This window comes from Acomys minous (genome assembly GCF_964271855.1).
Source record: "Acomys minous genome assembly, chromosome: 1".
In the NCBI taxonomy this organism is placed as follows: domain Eukaryota; kingdom Metazoa; phylum Chordata; class Mammalia; order Rodentia; family Muridae; genus Acomys; species Acomys minous.
The window spans coordinates 6,601,970-6,623,677 of record NC_140483.1 but is presented as its reverse complement, the minus strand read 5'-3'; the positions used below and the strand labels follow the sequence as shown (position 1 = coordinate 6,623,677).

Here is a 21,708-nt window from a genome sequence, read left to right as displayed (position 1 = left end):
GTTATTCAATATTCACATTAACAAATCAGAGAATTTTAATCCATTCTGAGGGGAACGTTGCCTAACCCTAACTTGCTAGTAAAACGGCAGCATATTTTTAACAGATGTAAATGTTACCTTTTGACAAGACACAAGTAATGAATTTTATCATATAAGTTCCTATTGGGTGATTATGACCCAGAGTTTTATTTTTGCTCAAGCAATTACTAAAGTCATGGCTGGATACCTATGCCCATTACTGGATGGTTCTGTGAGGGTTTTTTTTTTTTTATGATATTATTGATCTCTTGCTGAGCTGAGATTCAGGTTTTATGCCAGATAGCTTGATTAATGGGTTGGTTTCTATAAGTGGACTGAATGGGGATGGGAAGCAGGGGCAGGCGGCTCTGCCAACCCCAAACCCGTCAAGACGCGCAGCTCATTATGAAACAGTTATCAAGGATACATGAAAAATTAATTGGGCTCAGTTTGATTCTGAAAAGAATCGGCTTTCTCCTCAGCGCCCCCCCCACCCCTTCCAGATGTTCTGTGCCAGCCCCTGGAGGAACAGCAAAGGGAGATGTATTAATACATTGTATTGATTAGATCAAGACCCCTGACAGTTATTTGTAGAGATACCATCTGGCCGCTGCTCGAATTCCTTCACCAAAAACAGGACGTGACATGTTATTAATCTCAACTCTCTAAGTATAGGCAGTTGCCTTTTCTGTTAACGCACATTTTACCATTCCGTGGGAGATGGAGGCAGACCTGAAGGGTGCAGAAATTAAGGTTATTACACAAATTGAGCCATATGGTCCAAATATTTCAGCAAGAAAATTGCCAGGCAATAAAAATTGCTCCTGCCTTCCTAATGGTGTAAATTACAGTTTAACCATGGCTCTAATGGTGTCCTTCTGCCATGCTTAACTACTGTTACATGAAGGACATTGTCTTAAAAATATAAAAAACAAGTAAATGCCAGCAGCGTGCTTTACAATCTGTTAGTGTGTCATTAAGAACACTGTCAGAAATACATAAACATAACAGCAGCCAAGCCAGCGTACAAAGAACTCAATCAGAAAGATAGAGTATTCTGAAAACTCTTCCTGTAGTGTCAAGAACACAGAACCTTCTGGAAGTTTTTCAGGTAAAGAGTCCTAGCTAGTGCTTTCTTCTAATTCTCTTGCCTTGCCCATCGGCAGTATTTTTAAAAGCAAGCTCTGAAGCTCTTTGTGAGCATCGGACCCTACAGCCTCTACAGGGGTGGGGTGGAGCTGAGGAATAACCAGTTCCCAGGCAAGGATGTCCCTTGACCTCCCTGAGTTCATCTGTTGTTGGCCAGAAGGGACAGGATTCCACTCCCCTCCTTGTCAGTAACTAGTATTCAAAGTGTTATTTTCCCTGTAATTCTGAAGAAAGCAGCCTGTCTGTCAACTTAGACACAGTCTATTCTTATGCCCTTAAAAATCACAGTGGAGATCATGATTAAAACTTGAATTCCTCCAATATTTTCATGTTTATTAGACCAAAAGAAAAAAATCCCATATAGATCATGTCGGTGTGCATTTCCTCCGATGCATCAGCTTCCTCTGAAGCTGGAAACATGGCCTGTTAGGTTAAACTTCCAGGAGAAAAAACTTATACAAGATGCATATAAAACGTGTGTGGGGGAGAAGCTTTTAATTCCTGTTTTCTTTAAGCGCTTTTTGGTTTTTTTTCTCCTACATTTCCCCGAAGGGAAATGTTTGGTATTTAATTTACTCTTAAACTGAAAAATGAAAAGAAAGAAAAAGAAAAAAAGGAGGGAAAAGAACCGCCAGAAACCAGTGCTATATTTGCATTTATATTAATATTCATGAAGAGCCTTAAGTGACTGCCTCCTAACCATGTCAAGGGCAAGGAGAGTGATTGGGAGCATTTTATGTCTGGAATGTTCTTTACCCAGGTATGCTTATGGCTGTCTGCTGTAATTGTTTCATGTGTATGTGTGTTTGTGTGTGTGTGTGTGTGTGCGCGCGTGCACACGCATGTGCATGTGTGTGTGCATGTGTGTATGTGTGCTACGATATGCATGTGGTGGTCAGAAGACAACTCTGTGTATTTTATTCTCTTCTTCAGCTATGTGAGTTTCAGGGATGAACTCTAGTCACAAGACTCATGCAGCCAGCACTGTGACCCACCAGGCCTTCTTGCTGTCACTCATATACCTTTTTGACTAAAATATCACCCTCAGTGAGGCCCTACCTGGCCCACATAGGCACAGTTTTCTGCCAATTTCTCCTAACAGTCTTCATATCTGTTTTGCTTTCTTTATGTCTGTCTGGGTCGCTATGTACATGTGTGTACATGGATGTGAGTGCATGTGGAGTTCATAGATTGATGTTGAATGCCTTTGTCAGTTGTGCTCTGCTTTTTTAAAAACAATATTTGAGACAGGGTCTCATTGTACATCCCTGGCCTGGAACTCACAGCGATCCACCTGCCTCTGCCTCCCTGACTGCTGGGATTACAGGCATGCTCCACCGCACCCGGTTTAGAACGCATTCTTATACACGGTCTCTTGCTGAACCTGCAGCTCACTGATTGGTCTGTGAGCTCCACAGATCTGTTTGTCTCCATCTTCTCTGAGTGCTGGGGTTGAGGATGCTCGCTGCTACGGTACCCAGCTTTTATGTGGGTGCTGGTGATCCAGTTCAGGTCCCTGTGCTTCTGTGCCACAACTTTCACAAACTGAGCCCACTCCCCAGCCCCCACTTTCTTTTGCTCCCTAGCACTCAGCTTCATCTGTTGAGATGTTTTCTTTCTCCATCCTGTCTACTGCTTGTCTCCAGATTGGAGTGTGAGCCTGCCCTCGGGGGTGACTCCTCACGGCCCTGACACCTTCACAAAGACTTTTGTTAATGAGTCATGAACAAATGGATGCCTGAAACCCAAGAGACAAGGGGAAGCTTGCCTTTTATTTCTGGTTCATATCCAAATTACTACTATATTCTAAAGACTTTTAAAAATGCTCAAAATGTTTTATTTTTATCCCAGGAGGAGATCTAGATTTTCACAGCTAAATCATCGATATTTTCCAATTTCAATCTGTAAGCCAAGAACTGTCTATATGAAACACATGGTCACTTCACAAATGACATTTCATCTTATCCCACGACCTCCACCCCCACAGAGTACCAGAAAAAAATATAGATATATACACATATACATATTAGTGAGGAAAGAGACATTCAGAGATGTTCTTTAGTATGTGTGAGGCCACACAGCAGGCTCAAGGTGTATGATTCAACTGTGGTTCTAACTGATTTTCAGTCAGTGTTTTACACTGCTCAGTATCACCTCCTGCGCTTTTGCCTAAAGGAACAAGATGTTATTTTTGAATAACTAGATATCGATGAAAACCACAGAAGAAGGCAGATTCCACATGGCTTGATATGATTCGTTGCCTGGAAGGAGTTACAATAAATGATGTGTAAAATATTAAGTGTGCTAGAGATCACTTGGACCAGGAAGGCTCGGAGTCCTGCACTTCCCACTGTACCCTTGGGTCAAGTACAAATAGCTAAATGAGAGAAGGCGCAGCAGGCAGGAGCTTGATTTCATCAGGGACAGCAGCAGGTTGACTTGGAAACGTCTGATAACAACTTCCTCTTTCAAGAAGACAAGAGGGGCCATTTTTCCAATCCATTCCAATCCTGACAACCCACTTGTCAGGTCGATAGTAAGGTTGACTTAAATATAGATACATACATACATACATACATACATACATACATACATACATATATATGTATGTATGTATATATCCAACTAATCCTCTCAGATGAAACTGCCCATGGAGGTGCTGAACAGCCGGAATCAAGGGCCTGTGGTTAGCAAGCAAGGCTTAGAGCCTGGCTGTGATGCTGAAGACAGGGTAAAGCATGAACAGAGTGGTACTTGGTCCAGCTCCCTGGGTATCACCGGTGGGAACTGCAAAACTACTTCCACCATGTGCCCTAACTGGACCCACTTGTTCACAATTAAATTTAAGAAAATAATAACAAACCTGGCACAGGGGCACATGACTATAATCCCAGCCTCCTGTAGGCTAAGTCAGAAAAGCATTAGGTTCTAGGGCAGCCTAGGCTATATAGAGTTTCAAGCCAATTTGGCCTAAACACCATTACCTGTTTCAAAAGACTTTTTTTTTTCACTGCCTCTTTATTCACAACAGCGTCTTCCCAAAACTGTGTCCCTTTAACAAAATGTGTTAGTCTCAGTCACAGCAGAATAGCCTTGCTGCAGCTGACCCCAGAGTCCAGGGGCGCTGGGGAAAGGGAAGATGAAGCCAGCCAAGAAGGCAGGCTAGGCATTGGAACGCTCCAGGGAGCTCCTCAGAGGCTTGACTTAAAATGCCCAGCTCACTGAGATTCCCCTGGCAACTACAGTGTTCTGAAGACAGCTTCCTTTGTCTAGGGCAGTGTTCGATTACAGCCTCAACATGGTTGGGTATACCTGTGGTGTCGCCATTGTGACAATGCCTGGGTCCAGCTCACTAGACCTACAACAAGAAGCCCAGTGATCCCTGCAAAGTAATGAAGACCCAAACCCAGCATTTGCCCTTGGGAGTCTAGAAGTGACCCTGCAAATACCTAGGTGTCTCAAAAAGCAAGGAGGTTGGGTTCTGAGGAACACCACCCAAAGTTGACCTTTGACCTCCATATGCATAGATGCACATGAACCCCCCACCACACACACACACACACACACAGACACACTCACAAACAAATAATAGGATGAAAGTAGTTTTCTAATCACTGTGTGCATTAAACTGCAGCTAATTCTCTTCCTCTGTGGCCTACCCTGTTTTAGAAATGCTGTAATTAGCACTTTTGGCTTCAACATAGGAAAAGCCTCAGGAGAGACACCTTGTCCTTTCAGCTCTGGGCGACCTGGTCATCATGCTGTAAGCCTTGGCATTTGTCCTTAGCAGAGTGATAATTATTTATTAGTGGAATGGATGCTTATTATATTCCGAAATTAAAATTGTTAGGGGACATTGTGCAGAGGATCACATCTGTTAGAAATAAATCACTTAAAAAATTATATTAGTCTCACAGACGGTCAAGAGCGAAGTGAGGGGGGAGGTGCAAGGGGGCTGAGGAGGCTGGCTTTTAAATCTTGTGAAGTAGAGTGTGGTCACTATGTTGTCAGCACATTACAGTGTTCAGACATCAACTCTACATTTCTCCTCTTTGAACCCCTGGTGTCCAATTAACAGTGTGTGTTACTTTTTTCATTGCAAGATAGACAGATACATGGAATGCCTAGACTGGCTTCCAGTCATGCCTAGCAAGCAAGGAGTAAAATGAAAAAGGAGGGAAGGAAGGAAGGAAGCAAGGAAGGAAGGAAGGAAGGAAGGAAGGAAGGAAGAAAGGATGGAAGGAAGGAAGGGGAAAAAAAGAACTTTGGGGAATTTTTAGTTCAAATAATAATAGAATTTCATATATATATATACACATATATATGTATATGTATATATAGATATATTAGTTTATTCGCTTTATATCCCAATTGTAGCCCCCTCCCTCACCTCCTCCCGGTCCCATGCTTCCTCCCTCCTCTCTCCAACCTGCCTCCGCTAGTCCTCAAAAAGGGGGAGCTCTCCTTCCCTACCATCTGAGCCCAGCATATCAAGTTTCTTCAGGATTGCCTGCATCCTCTTCCTCTGTGATCAAGGAGCTGGCAGCAGAGTGCATGTCAGAGGCAGCCCCTACTCCCCATATTGGGGGACTCACATGGATACTGAGCTGCCTATCTACTACATCTGAGCAGGGGGTCTAGGTCCTCTCCATGCATGGTCCTTGGTTGGTGCATCTGTCTCTGTAGGTCCCCTTGGGTCCAGATTTGTTGGCTCTGTTGTTCACCTTGTGGAGCTCCTGTTCCCTCCGGGTCCTTCTATCCCCAACTCTTCCATAAGACTTCCTGTTCTCCACCCCATATTTTGGCTGTGAGTCTCAGCATCTGCTTGGATCCCCTGCTGGGTGGAGTCTTTCGGAGGACCTCTATGGTAGGCTCCCATCCTGTTCCTTCTCTTCAACCATTTTCAGTGTCTACTCCGCTTGCCCTTCTGAGCAAGAATTGAGCATTTATTTGCCCTTCTGAGTGAGAATTTCAAAAGAGGCAAGGGTGTTTAAATTGAAAGGCATGGAAGTTTGGGGCCACCTTCTCTCTGTGTTTCTTGGGCACACCCCTTCTTCTGACAGCCTGGTCTCCATAGATGACATCACCTTCATCAGCTGTTCTGACAGGGTGGCCCCAGGAGATGCCATTTTCTGTTGCCTTCAACAGCCTCTCTCTCCACCAGCAGAGAGAGGCACGAGGCGCCACTTCATCTTGTGGATACTCACTCCAAAATATGGCAGGACTTAGTGGTTCTATAATTCAAGCTGACTAAAATGTATAGATTAAGTGTATTCATCTATATAGCCTCATTGTGCGGCCTCAAGAAAATACCCTGTGTCTCTGCCCTCAAGTCCTATAAAGATAAACTCCCTTTCTCTCTCTTCCCATCTTCTCTTTCTCCCCCAGGCCTGACCTGCACCCCTGATCTCCAAAATGAACATGAAAAGAAAGGGTGGTTTGAGGGGTTTCCTACCTGATAAAGCAATTATTTACCGTGAGGTAAGCAGGTCTACGAGATTCTAGAAGTAAGAAATTCTGGTACCTTCAGAGAGAGAGAGATCCAAAGAGACAGTTTTCTAAAATATGGTATTTTAATTCTTTGGGCATTTTATGCATATACACATTGTACTTTTAATTTTGCTCCCTCGCGTTCCATCCCCAACTGCTCTTAGGGCTGCCTCTCACCCCTGCTCTGTATTCCATGCCTTTTCTTTTCAAAAGAATATTTTAAAGAATCTTAATTCCCTAAATTTGAAGTAATTTACTAATCTTCATCCAGAAAATTGAGGGTCTTGAAGGAAATGGCTAAATGCTGTATAGCTCTCAACGTCAAGTTCAGCGTTCAAAAGTTGGCACTGGCTCCAGTGGCCAATCTTCCTGAAAGAGAGATGTCTGTGTTGGTGTGTAAGGTCTAAGGAGTCCATTTTTTGAGCCCCTACCCCAACCCTCTAGAATTCTCAGGCCTCTTTCTTTTTGCCAGAAGAATGTCGTCCTTGGGCCAAGTCTGTATACCACACACATCAGATAGCAGAAGCATCGCTGCACCAACTGTCTTGACCGTGATGCTCTGGGACACCCTTGCCCCTTCCCGAACTAGAATGATGGCACGGAAACCCAGTTCTCTGCAGTTTCCTTTTTACTGCTGTATTATTGCACCCTGTTGGGGGATACATCTGAGCGTTCCGTGTGTCCTACTTTTAAAATGCCCAGATGGTGGCTACGTGCTTTGGTTTGAATTGGGCAGCCCTCATCCTTCATGCTCCGTCGTCTGCCTGGATAGCAAAGAAAGACTGGGGAAATTCTTCCATTTTTCAGCTCCTCTTCATCTGTCCTCGTCACCCACATAAATGATGTGTTCATACAATTGCTCGGATGGCAGTCGCCGTGACAACTGAACATCACTGCTACTGGGTGGGCAGCTAACTCCCTGTGTACTCGGGGCCCCTGCGTCCCTCTCGGCAAGGACCCTTTGCAGTGTAAAATGACATAAGTAATATGGGAAAGAGCAGCAATGTAAATATTTTATATACCAAGAAAAACACTTAGATTTTCATTGTTCTTTTTCATACTCATCTTTAAGCTTAGGAGAGAATTTGAATGAAGTCCATCAGCCTGAGACAGTGACATGACACTGTCACCTGGAAACACATTGGACCTGATTCATAGCTGTCTTAGGATGCACACAGCCTATGGTCCTCAGGTTGAATTCATCTGACCCTGGATCTAGTATATTTCCTGCATGTTGACGTCTAAAGGCCACTGATGCTATGCCGTGCTTTGGGATTTTACCTACATGCACTGTCTGTGCTTAGTTTCCATGGGTTTGAATGTGGGTTTTCTGAACGTGAGTTCATTCCCAAGAAAGTAGGATCTAAAACTTGTGCATTGCGTATTCTTTTCCCCACTTCTTTGGTGCTCAGAACTAGGCTGGGAAAGGAATAGCTACTAAATAAAATATTTGACTGAGGCTTCAGAAGCCTGCAGATCCTGGCCTGACATCAAGTGCCAGTGACCTGATGTCAGTGCAGAAGCCTGCAGATCCTGGCCTGATGTCAAGTGCCGGTGACCTGATGTCAGTGCCTTTCTTTGGTAGAAGCTTGAAGCCAGATAAACAGCTGCTCTTCTGAGTCAACTGCTTCTAGGAGGAAGTTCACATGGAGAACACTGTTCTTGAGTGGCAAGGGTGTGCCGGGCATTGTCAGAATGGTCACCAACTTCTCACAGAGTTTCTCAGGAAGTTAATAACTACCAGGGGCCAAGACTCAGAAAAATTAGATGGTGTTCCTCAGTGTCCCTTGGGTGAGAGATAAAGCCAGGACCTGCGCTCCAGCCATTGTCGGAAGTGACTCTTGTTTGGATTAAGGTTCTGGAATCTCAAAGTCATCTCCCCTCCCAGACGTTGGTCACAGGCCAGCAAGGGAACATCATTTTTCCTTATAAAGCAGGAATTTGCTTTTGCCTGTTTGAAAAGATAAAAATGTGAAAATCATAGATTCTAGATCAATGAATTATGCAATCAAAATACAAAATCCATAGCATGCATTCTGTCTTTAGCCAGAGTTTTTATTTTCCTATTTTGTTGAAATTTTGAAGAAAAGTGTATAAATTGAAAACCATCTTGGATCTGCCTATATGAGAGTAAAAAATACAATGAGTTCTCAAAACAAATATAAGTTGTTTTTATTTTTAATTAAGTATGCTTAGCTTAAGTACATTTTCTCTTAAGGTATAATGACTAAAGCCCAATCATTCCTTTTTGTTTATTCATTTAAAACGCAAATAAAAGCAGATAATCAATAGATCATAATCTAAAACTAGAGGATTTACAAGTTAATAAGCTTGAGTCAATAGATACGCTATAACAAAGCTTTCAGTGCTAAACCTGACATAATTTGCTTTACGCTAAGCTGGTTGACTTAATGCTTTAATTTAATTCCAATATTAACTGAAAAATCCAAAGAAAGGGGGAAAATTTTAAATCCTATTATATTAAAATATTTTTCAAGCAACAACTCAATATCACCATGCCACAACTGCTGATGTGTGCCATTAAAGTCTACCCAAACACCCAGATCTAATGTTTGATGAACAGTTAACCCCTTAGAGCCTGGTACGTGTATGCTACGGAAGGTCTCAGTGCTATCCATTTACAGCGACTCCTTCAGCCTCAGCTGTCATAGTTTTGTCTTTTATGTCTGTTTTTCCCCGATTTATTACCAAACTGGCGTGATGTTGTTGGTTTTGTGTGCATTCATGCATGTTAGGGTGCTTGTGCATGTGTGTGTGTGTGTGTGTGTGTGTGTGTGTGTGTGTGTGTGTGTGTTAGCCCTTTAAGACAAGAGACTTTGTAGGGAAAAATTCAGAGGGTGAAGAACTTAGGCTGCAAGAGACCTTGAGAAGAGCAGTATTGGTCACTGGTCTCAGAGCAGCTGTGCCTGTTAGCCTAACACCTAAGGACCCCATTTGCTAGTCATCACTTGCAGAATTGATTAGTGTCATGGCTGTCACACTCTGGTCAGGTAGCAGTGTGCCTTGGTTGCCTTTTAACCAGGCCAACTATACCCTTGCGGTCCCGTGAGTGTTGGGGCCAAAAAATAATTCTGCTCACTCTGTTAAATGAACTCATGTATTGACTGTTCACCAGGGGATGGGAGGTGTCCCTTTTCTGTTTGGAAAGAAAGGATAGTCAGGAAATCATGTTTTCAGGATGATTTCCCTCCCCCCCCCCATTTCACCAACTCTGTAACCGTGGACATCAAGCTATCTTTCTTGCCATAGGTGACAGTTGTCATGTGCCTGTCATCACTCATGCCTGCACAGCCTTGATCAATGCCGATTGTACACTCATCAGTTCAGCTGAGCTTTGCACACTGCTGGTACTACTGCACATATTGGATTTAATTACCACTAAAAGTGCTCCTCAACCTTCTTAATGCCACAACCCTTTAATACAGTTCCTCATGTTGTGGTGACCCCCACCCATAAAATCATTTTCGTTGCTACTTCATAATTGCAATTTTGGTACTGCTATGAATCATAATATAAATATCTGTGTTTTCCAATAGTCTTAGGCTACCTCTGTGAAAGGGTCATTCAACCCCCAAAGGGCTTACTACTCAGAGGGTGAGAACCACTGATTTAAACTGTCTTCAGAAAGGTGATGTTGGCATTAAAGTCAAAGATATCATACACACAAAATAGCCCAACATCAACCACACCATGTATGATTTTTTAAAAAACAATACATATGTCTTTATAAGCTTAAATTAAGAGTCTTGACAAATTAAAAGCTGTAAAGTTTTATCTTTTCATTCAATTAGAAGCACTCCCCCTCTTAGGGATACGTAAAATAGTTTGTTTGTTTTTTTAATCAAGAAAGTTTTTATAGATGGAATCCTGGATTGCAAAACATTAGATATATGCCACAGTATTTTTTTCTAAATAGCTAGCATATTGCCAATAAGATAGTGTATTTAAATAAAATATAATGTATGCATTTCACAGACATCTATTGAGCACCCATATGGTGTTAAGCACAGACTATCTCCTGGTCTCTGTCCTCTAAGACTCAAGGCCTAATCAGGAGAAAAGACAGGTGAATAGACCATGCTCTGCTGAGTAAGCACACCAGAACAGGCAGGAAACACAAGCAAGGGAGCCTGGGAGTCAAAGGGCATAGGAGCAGGGGGAACAGGGCAGAGGCAGGCTAGGAGGACCGCTGAGGAGATGGTGTCGGGACCTCCCATGCTTCCTGACCAGATCTGGCCCAGTATTCCTCGGACTGGCCAGTGACGAAGATTAGATCTTGATGCTACTTGGCCCTGACAATAAGCAGGGAGTGTGCCTGCATGCCAGTCCGGGGGTCAGAGCAAAGCCTTAGCTGCTTCTGTTTGAAGGCAACGTGGTCTCTTCCTGGTGCTAGGGAAACAGGGACAATCCAAGACAAAACAAAACAAAAAACAAAACTCCCAGGAAATAAGCCTCTTCTGTGGAAGCAGAAGTGGGGTTACAGAAAGCAGAGTAACCACAAAGCCCTGCAGACACCCAAGTCCTCAAAACCGAAAAAACCCTCCCCTGACTCAGGAAGTGCTCAGGACTTCCTCAGATGGGATGGCAGGAGAGAGCCGTGGGATGTTTTCTACACTGTGATACATGTATGAGGCTGGGCAGCCTGGGGCTGCCTGTGTGCAGCCATCACAAAGGCCCCAGAGGGTCACTTTATGCCCTAAAGAGAGGGTGCCACTCCCTGGCGCACGCACAGGGGTGTGTGTGTGTGTGTGTGTGTGTGTGTGTGTGTGTGTGTGTGTGTGTGTACACATCTGTGTGTCTGTCGGTCAGGGTGTTCAGGTGGAGTCAGACTGGTGACTGATCTCAGCCCCACAGGGTTCACTTTGACCCTATCTTGTCAATTCTGCAAACATTGGCTCCCTCCTGTCAGCTGACCACCGAGAGCATTCAGCAGTTCCTTTTGGCCTGTATGTGTTGCCCCTCATGCCTCACAGGGCTGGACTCCTCTGTATTGACTTCCTCAAGGGCCTCCCCTACCTGTTAGACAGGGATCTCCCCACCCCGCTCTTTCCCACCGCTCAAGGCCAGACACTAAGTAGCCATCCTCGCCAACTCATTCTCTTCAGAATTTCCTGCAGTGCCCGAGCTGCCTCTCTCTCTCTTCTTCATTCTTCTCTCTTCTCTCTTCTCCCTCCTCTCCCTCTTCTTTTCTCCCTCCTCCCTTCCTTTTACCTCACAGTAGTAAGGTATGTTCAGTTACAGATTACATAAGTACCGCACACTGACCGGGCCAAGATTCTCTTACAGGCGTCTTTACCATAGCTCTTCTCTCCTCTCATAGAATGGATGACCAGGGTAGAATTGCTGGGCCACAGACTATGCCCATTTTTAATTTTGATAGATCAGAAGTACTGCTTTTTAATATTTAGTGTGACTGATTTGACACTTTAAAATTTAATTATCACAAATTTAATTTTTTTTTCATCTTCCCCTTTGACAAATGTACCCTTTGGAGCCATTCTTTTTTCCCTCGGTGCTTTCATGGTAGTGGGGGCATCGTTGTACCTATTGCAAGGATTCTAGCTTTTGCTTTATTGATGGATTGATACAGACAGCTTTCCAGAAAAGAAAATATCTGTGACTTGAATCTTCACCTCCTAGTGAAGTGACTGCTCTCACTGTGAAATGAATGACATACCTAGGGACGAGATGCTTCTCTCTCCCCTATCACCCTTCTCCTCTGTGTAGATGTTTTCCCAAGTGAAGGCACTAAGAAGGGCACAGTGCTGCTGCCTCCTGGGTGTGTAAGCTACTAGTTACAGTGAAGGGCCCTGCCCAGATTAGACTAGAACAACACATGTCACACTCGTGTGCAAAAGACAGTTCTGCGCTCTTTAGGTCTTTGAACCCGAATTCAGCCGCATATTTCTCATCAGAGCTGAGACTGCTTTGGAACTTGCATGGCCTCTGAGCTAACCTTGCTTCCTAGCCATCAGCTGTAACACTAACCTGTTCTGGTTACCTTGCAGATGTTTGAACTGTTCAAAGTTCAAGGATGTGGCTAGCTCCACACAGGCATGTGCCCATCGTAGAGAAGCCTAAATGGAGTGCATGTGATTCAGGAGAGCACCCAGTTTTAATTCAACTCACTTTCTGTCTTCCAAAAATTCTTTGTTTGTCTTTATTCATTTGTGTGTGTCTACCTGTCTGTCTGTCTGTCTGACTGTCTATGCATGCATGTGTTATGCATGTATGTATGTGTGTGCTATGTATGTATGTGCCTGTGCATCTGTAGGTCTGTACATCTGTACATCTTGTGTCGGTATGTGTGTCTGTCTGTGTGTCTGTGCATCTATATGTATGAACATATGTTTGCCCATGAGGGCACACGTGGAGGCCAGAGGTTGATGGTGCATGTCTTCGGTAACTTATCTTTCTGAGCCAAGGTCTCTCACTGAAACCCAGAGCTCATCGTTTTGGGTAGCGCCTCTAGCTGAGGTCACAGGTGCACACTGCGGCATCTAACTGTTTTCTCCCGGGAGATCTCAGGCTGCAGCAAGTGCTTTGCCCACTGAGCTGTCTCACCAGACATGCTCGGTTTTACAAAAGAAAACTCCTGGTTTTGTTTTCTAGCTGGTTCTCTGAGAATTTCATGCAGTGAGTCTTGACCATGTTCACATCTCGCTCTGCTCCTCCCAGATCCATTCTCCCTTCCCTACCCACGCAACACCGTGTCCTCCCTTCCCTACCCATGCAACACCATGTCCTCCCTTCCCTACCCACGCAACACCGTGTCCTCCCTTCCCTACCCACGCAACACCATGTCCTCCCTTCCCTACCCACGCAACACCATGTCCTCCCTTTCCCTACCCACGCAACACCGTGTCCTCCCTTCCCTACCCACGCAACACCGTGTCCTCCCTTCCCTACCCACGCAGCACCATGTCCTCCCTTCCCTACCCACGCAGCACCGTGTCCTCCCTTCCCTACCCACGCAACACCGTGTCCTCCCTTCCCTACCCACGCAGCACCATGTCCTCCTTTCCCTACCCACGCAACACCATGTCCTCACTTCCCTACCCACGCAACACCATGTCCTCCCTTTCCCTACCCACGCAACACCATGTCCTCCTTTCCCTACCCACGCAACACCGTGTCCTCCCTTCCCTACCCACGCAACACCATGTCCTCCTTTCCCTACCCACGCAACACCATGTCCTCCCTTCCCTACCCACGCAACACCATGTCCTCCCTTCCCTACCCACGCAACACCATGTCCTCCCTTTCCCTACCCACGCAACACCGTGTCCTCCCTTCCCTACCCACGCAACACCGTGTCCTCCCTTCCCTACCCACGCAACACCATGTCCTCCCTTTCCCTACCCACGCAACACCGTGTCCTCCCTTCCCTACCCACGCAACACCGTGTCCTCCCTTCCCTACCCACGCAACACCGTGTCCTCCCTTCCCTACCCACGCAGCACCATGTCCTCCTTTCCCTACCCACGCAACACCATGTCCTCACTTCCCTACCCACGCAACACCATGTCCTCCCTTTCCCTACCCACGCAACACCATGTCCTCCTTTCCCTACCCACGCAACACCGTGTCCTCCCTTCCCTACCCACGCAACACCATGTCCTCCTTTCCCTACCCACGCAACACCATGTCCTCCCTTCCCTACCCACGCAACACCATGTCCTCCCTTCCCTACCCACGCAACACCATGTCCTCCCTTCCCTACCCAAGCAACACCGTGTCCTCCCTTTCCCTACCCACGCAACACCATGTCCTCCCTTCCCTACCCACGCAGCACCATGTCCTCCCTTCCCTACCCACGCAGCACCATGTCCTCCTTTCCCTACCCACGCAACACCATGTCCTCACTTCCCTACCCACGCAACACCATGTCCTCCCTTTCCCTACCCACGCAACACCATGTCCTCCTTTCCCTACCCACGCAACACCGTGTCCTCCCTTCCCTACCCACGCAACACCATGTCCTCCTTTCCCTACCCACGCAACACCGTGTCCTCCCTTCCCTACCCACGCAACACCATGTCCTCCTTTCCCTACCCACGCAACACCGTGTCCTCCCTTCCCTACCCACGCAACACCATGTCCTCCTTTCCCTACCCACGCAACACCGTGTCCTCCCTTCCCTACCCACGCAACACCATGTCCTCCCTTCCCTACCCACGCAACACCATGTCCTCCCTTCCCTACCCAAGCAACACCGTGTCCTCCCTTTCCCTACCCACGCAACACCATGTCCTCCCTTCCCTACCCACGCAGCACCATGTCCTCCCTTCCCTACCCACGCAGCACCATGTCCTCCCTTCCCTACCCACGCAGCACCATGTCCTCCCTTCCCTACCCACGCAGCACCATGTCCTCCCTTTCCCTCCTACCCATCAGATGCAACCTGTGCTAGCCCGTGTGTGGTTTTCCAAGGGGGCGCAGTCAACCTACCAATGGCAATATTCTTAAAGAAACCTGGCTCTCCCGCTCCCAGGGGCCTTGGTCCTGTAGCTCCCCAGCTCAGGTGAGCCTCCATGTCCACCTCTCCCCTCCATGCCTGGCTTTGGGCTGGCTTGAGATTGCACAAGGCTTATGTTTGCTGTCCTAACGACTCTGAGTTCACATGTCCTGTCTGGAAGACACTGTTTCCTTGTATTTATTCACCACCTCTGGTCCCCATAGGCTTCTCACCCACCGTGTCCTCCCAGCCTTGGAAGGAGAGAGTGCAGTAGAGATAGTCCATTTAGAGATAAGCATCTTGCAGTCTCTTGTTTACGCACCTTGGCCAGTTGTAGGTCTCTGTGTTAATCTCCATCGGCTACAAATAGAAGCGTCTCTGATGAGGCTTGAGATAACATAATCTACGGATATAACAATAAAGCAAGGAGTCCACTGAATACTACGTCCACTTAGTTTGGGCCTGCGACCTGTCTAGTCACAGGTTCTTGTGCCAACAATTGTGACAGGCATAGGTTTCAAAATGGTTAAAGACTGTGCATCCAGTGGGATGGCTCAAAGGGTAAAGGAAACTTCTATGGAGCTGGGTGGCCTGACTTTAATCGTTGGGACACATGTGGTAGAAGGAGAGAACAAACGCCCACAAGTTATCCACTGACAGCCACCACAGTCACCAGCACACATGTGTGCGCACACACACACACACACAGAGAGAGAGAGAGAGAGAGAGAGAGAGAGAGAGAGAGAGAGGAATAAAGAGAGAGAGAGAAGGAGGGAGAGGGAAAGAGGATAAATTTTTAAATGTAATTTTAAGAGCACTTAAAGAATTGAATGAAACCATTCGCTGACAATTCTGCATGTTTCCCTGACCGTGCCCGCAGCTGCATCTCACTATACAGTGATGGCACCCGGCACACACACATGAAACCAGAGGTCAGGAGATGAGGGTGTATCTCAGTTTCCTTTCCTGAATTGTGGGTTGATCTTTGATTGACAACAGTTCTGCATGCTTGTAGGTCAACACCCATAAGTGTCTTCTCCCGGCAGCATAGAGCTCCATGGACAGAGAAGGCAGCTGCGAAGTTACGGCGAGTGTGAAATCAATAGACATGTTCTGATAGAGTTACCACATCTCAATCTTGGGAGTCTTAGCTTGGTTTGCCATGGGTTTAATTACCCAAGGTGGAGATGTTGCTACTGGGTAGTAAAGACATCAGTTCTTAAGACTGATTTCACTTGTGCAAGAGGAATGCTGAATACAAATGTACTGATCAGCCTTTGAGGAACTCAAATGTTACCTTTCTAAATGGAGAAAAAGAAAAGAAAGGAGAGAAAGACCCTGCAGAACCCACGCACAGGTCAGATTGTCTGGGCTTAAGGAAACTTGAATATGACTTGTTAGAACAGAGCATAGACAAGGCACCCAGATGACTGGCACTCTCCAAACCAATGGCTGCAGGCAATGGTGCACGGAGCCAGGAGAGAAGAGCCTGGTCGACACGTTCTTAGCCTGAAACTCCAGCTCCCATCCATAGCTTTTCCTTGATTTTGTCACAGTGAGAAAGCAAAATGTGGCTGAGAAAGAATCTCTGAAGTTGGCATGTTTTAATAAGGGTTGGTCTGGAGCTCTCTTTGTGGAAATGGTAACTATGCATTGAACATGTTCATGTAGGGGAGGTATATAAACATGTGATCATGTGTGTGGAAGCCAGAGTTCAACACAGGTTGCCTACTTTAAGTGGGCTTCACCTTTTTTTCCTAGGCATGGTCTTTTCACTGCACTCAGAGCTAATGGTTTGGGCTAGGCTGGCTGGACAGCCAGGTGCAGGATCCTTCCCTCCCTACCTCCCAGCACTGGGAATCCACACACACCACCACACGCACCAACTCATGTGGTGCTGGGGTTGAACCAAGATCCTGATGCTGACATGGCTCACACTTCCAATAGAGACTCTTCCCAGACATTTCAAAATCACTTATTCCCTGGGATTTTGCATTTATGAGAACTGAGGGGTCAAAGCACCCCCTCAACTAGTCAGAATTTATAAACCAGAACTGATTCATTTTAGGAGAAGGGGCCAAGGAAAGTGAGAATAGCAAATGAAAGGCAAAGGCGGAAGAAATCCCATTGAGTGGGGATGAAGTGAATGGTGCCCAGGAAGATTAACCCTTTTCCAAATTGTAGTAAGCGCACATAATACTCCTTGATGGGCGCCGAAACCCCTGAGTCTCACCACGTTGGCTTCATTACTGTGGGCAGCGTAAAGAAGCTTCCTAAGGGCTGAGGTAGATGGGCTTAGTGAAAACGCACCACAAAGACCAGGGGGAAAGCTCTGGAAACTGCTGGATCATCAGATCAATAGACTCAAAGGTGACTAAGTTAGGTAGCTTTCTGCAGTTTAAACATTTGTGCAGGCGCTATCCCCGTGCAGCCTTTTATTGACAGCTACAGATCAATGGTAATTTTTGATCATTTTCAACCTACATAAACCTATTGACCCCTTGGCCACCTTTGGGGCACTTCAAGTCGTCAAAAATAATCAGAGGAGATGGTGTAAAATTGTCAGACTGCTGAAGACTCCAAGTAGTTTCGCGTGTCCCCAGGAGCGGAGTTGAGAGGTTAAAATGTAGTTCAAATTGCCATCAGAACCTCAACTGGCCGAGCGTTCCATAGAGCCCTGTCTTCATGTCTCATCGGCGGTGCGCTGATTTGTGTCCCAGTTCTGACATGTCTGCATATAAATTTTAGAAAGAAAAAGAGGCTGAGTCTCACCGGAACTATTAAATGGAGACGGGCAGATTAGGATTAGTTCCAGGAGAACTCTTTCCACTTTATTTTACTGAATTATTCTCCTCATCTGCTGTGGGACAAACGCAGATAGACTTCTAGAATAAAACGTGTGGAAAGGTTACCAACATGGACAAGATGGTCTAAGAAAAAAGGAAGTGACAATGAGTTGTTATCCCAGAAGGAAGATGGTCCAAAAGAGCTCAAAAGAGCCCATCGGGGAAGGATACCGGAAGTCTCAGTTCCGACCCAGCACCACATCCGGGCATCCCAGCCGTGCCGGTCATCCTGTCACTCAAACCTGGGAGCGGACACAGAATTTAAAGTTCAAGGTTACTCTCTGTTCACAGCAAGTCCAAAAGCCAGCCCAGGGCACAGGAGACTCTGCTTCGAACAACAAAACAGGAAGTTTAAGTTTAATAACTAAAATAATAGGAGAGGAAAACGAAGTGGGAGACAGCACGGTAATGAAATTGAAAGAGGAAGGAAGAAGGGGGGAAAATGCCAAGTTGAAAAACATCCAAAGAGGAAAAGGAGATAAGTTGGGAGGAGGTGAATATAGAAACTGCAAGAAGAGGGAGGATTGTACGCGCATGTGCGAGAGAGCTGTTCCCCCAGTGAAGTGGGTTACTATGTAGTAAGGAAAGCATAGTCCAGATTAAGAGGAGCGCTGTTAAAATCACCCTTTGTGAGGCCACACCTTAAAACACGTGCGGCAGGCATGCAGGGCTTGAACACGAGACACACAGGCCACATTTCTACATCTGACAGCAGAGGCTTTGAGGCAGGGGCGTTTTGAATACGCTCTCTTTCAAGTATCTGAGCCATAAATGTTTATTAAAAGAATCTATAATGAAATCAGTTCTGTTACTTCTTTTTGCTGGTTGCCGGGAGTATGCCGGAAGACAGACCAGCCGGCTGTTAATCACTAAGTGCTCACGGTACGGAAAGTGTTTGATAGGATTGCCATCTAGGGGCTGAACGGAAGTCTCTACCCTGAAATAAACTGTAATGGAGCAGGTGCCGCTATTGACAATGTACATATGCTTTTGCTCTATAGCCCACATGCCTTTCCAGTACCTTATGACTAAAACTGTCTCTAAGTGTGCCCCAGCAGCCTACTTCCCTCCCCGTAATCTGTTAGAGGTGATTCCAGTTCGCTTTGGGGCCTCTGCTTTTATTGGCATCTATTACCAAATCTTCTGAACAAAGAATTATTCTTTTTTGCATTATTAATCTCACCCATGTTTGCCCTATTTCCAGAGAAAAGAAATCATTTGTCAGAAAAGGATGCTTGTAATCATGCCTGGAAGCATTGTCGGATTTAATATTCATTGTGGTCATCCTGGTTCGATGCTATATTTATCTAAAGGACCAATCCAATGTTGTGGAGAAATAAGTTTTTAAATATTCATGATCTAACTTTTAATATTTTAAAAAAGAGAAATTAGTATTTCTGTAAAATTTGTTTCAGAGTCTGGCCGCTTAGCAAATGTTTAAATATTAAAAGATTTCAGGAGGTTAGCGTGTAATATCATAATGGGACTTACTGAAACGCGAAAATTGACTTCACAAGTCTCAGATCTGTAAAGGGAATTGTATTGTCTCTGTCCAGGCTTCTTACAGAATAAGAACAATTGCTTAGTCAAAACTTAAAACCAAGAATGTGAGGGAAACATCAGAAATATGTCTACGGTCTTTTAGTTGCATGTGTTTTTTCAGTTTCAAAAATGATATTTGGAAGTCCCCAAATTAAGAAGAAATGCCACCTCATAACTGTGTCAAAATTCTCAGCCAGCACTGTGGGAAATAACTCCTTCTCCATACCTCTCCCCCACCAAGGGAAAGAGACACTGGGTAGACTACCTCTCAACGCCACACTTAAACACCTACTAAGCCATGCTAAGCACATGTGTCGTTAGCAGTAAATAGCATCACTCAGCCAAAGCAAACTCATGATTGTTCATACTCAGAGGTTATGGTCCACAATAGAAAATATCCCCTCTCAAAACTCTCTCTGTCTCTATGTCTCGTGTGTGTGTGTGTGTGTGTGTGTGTGTGTACTCGTGCATACGCTGCTACCCCCTGTTGCAGGCATAATTCCTACCTTAAACAGATATATCCATCCGGCCCAGATTGGCAAGGGTTACCCCAGGGCCTTTCAGAATGTTAAGATTCTTAGCTCCGTTAAGTTATGCAAAAGATGTTAAATGTCTCCACAGAAACAAACAAACAAACAAAAGTAATTCTGCTATCCCTCGTTTCTTTAAGATCAACAGAGGTGAAATTCTCAAAGCCTAGATAACAATCACTTTGGGCGCATTTCATGGTTTTAGTTACGCTGCTTCTAACAAATGGGAATACTTTCACATTTATGTTAATAGCAGCTTTCTCGGAGGGTGTTTGTACATTTATAGTTCAATGGGTTCATTGCTGTTTTCTTGTGTTTGTCTTATCAAATTTGTAAGATATGAATACACACCAGCACAATGAGCGGGAGAGGCCGGGAGGCAGAGGCGGGTCTAAATAAGCAGCCTTGAGGGTTAGAGGTTTAGGATTGTCCCTGCCAGCTCTCACAAAGACTTCTGATTAGCCTGGTGACACTTCCCTGAAGTTTCTTGCAGGTAACTTGGGGCCACTGATAATTCATCACGCCAAATGCAGCTTTTATCTTAGGCACCGCAATTTATAGGTTTCGAGCTCTGAAAATCCAAAGGTGCCATCTGATTCGACTTTTCCACCTGTATCTGAAATCACATATTAGTTCAGTGGTCCGCAACCTTCCTAATGCTGTGACCCTTTAATACAGTTTCTCATGTTGTGATGACCCTCAACCATAAAATTATTTTGCTGCTACTTCATTACTGTAATTTTGTGGACATTATGAATTGTAGTGTAAATATCTGATATGCAGGATATCTGATTTGTGACCCCAAAGGGGTCAAGACCCCCAGGTTGAGAACCACTGTATTTGTTGATATATTCAGAATGTTGACAAGAGCATGCAAAAAGAACACCTACCCTCTCATCAATGCTAGTTAAACATTTGCTGTATATCTAGGCTACTGTTGCTAACAGTGTGTGTCCTGACATGGCCGAGCAGCTGGGAAGAAGCATCTATCAGCTTCTAAACAATCCCTAACCCACCATCTTTCTTACAGGGAACAAGCCATCAGGCCCATCTTTTTGGATTAGAACCATTCACAACATACCATGTTGGCCTGGTAGCTGCCAACAGTGCAGGAGAAGTGTCAAGCCCTTGGACCCTGATTAAAACTTTCGAATCTTCCCCAAGTGGGCTGATCAACTTTACAGTGGAGCAGAGAGAAAATGGCCGAGCTTTGCTACTGCAGTGGGCAGAGCCAGTGAGAACCAATGGAGTGATCAAGGTAAAGTCCACCCAGCGTGCGAAGTCACACTGGTCATCTTCCTGATAAATTGATGAACCCTGACGTGCCATCAGGTCACTGTGAGAACACCAGCTTCCCAGCTGGGCTAATTCTCCTTGATGGCTCCTCAGGGCACTTCATCTTAGATCAGTGGAGAACAGCTGGGGGAGCTAGGGTGGCAGGCGCTGCCATGGGCCCAGCAGTGTGCCAAGATGGCCTCATTTAATCCACCCATCCACCCCAGTAGGTGGGACCCACTAAACTTCATGAGGCTCATAAAGGTGAAGTTGATGCTTCCAGCAACATTGCTAACGATGAGGAGGGGTTGGACATCTCCAAGTCCCAGGAGCTCTGAACCCTAAGTGGCTCTGACCTCACTGCCCCCAGAGCTGCCTT

General features: G+C 45.5%; 1 protein-coding gene across 1 annotated transcript in view; it reads left to right on the top strand.

The window, feature by feature from the left end:
• Positions 1 to 21,708, top strand: part of USH2A (usherin) — a 683,333-nt gene that overhangs the window by 605,324 nt on the left and 56,301 nt on the right. The window contains exon 62 of the mRNA XM_084773188.1: positions 21,085 to 21,312. Coding sequence (XP_084629314.1) covers positions 21,085 to 21,312 — 228 coding nt within the window. The remainder of the gene's footprint in view (positions 1 to 21,084; positions 21,313 to 21,708) is intronic.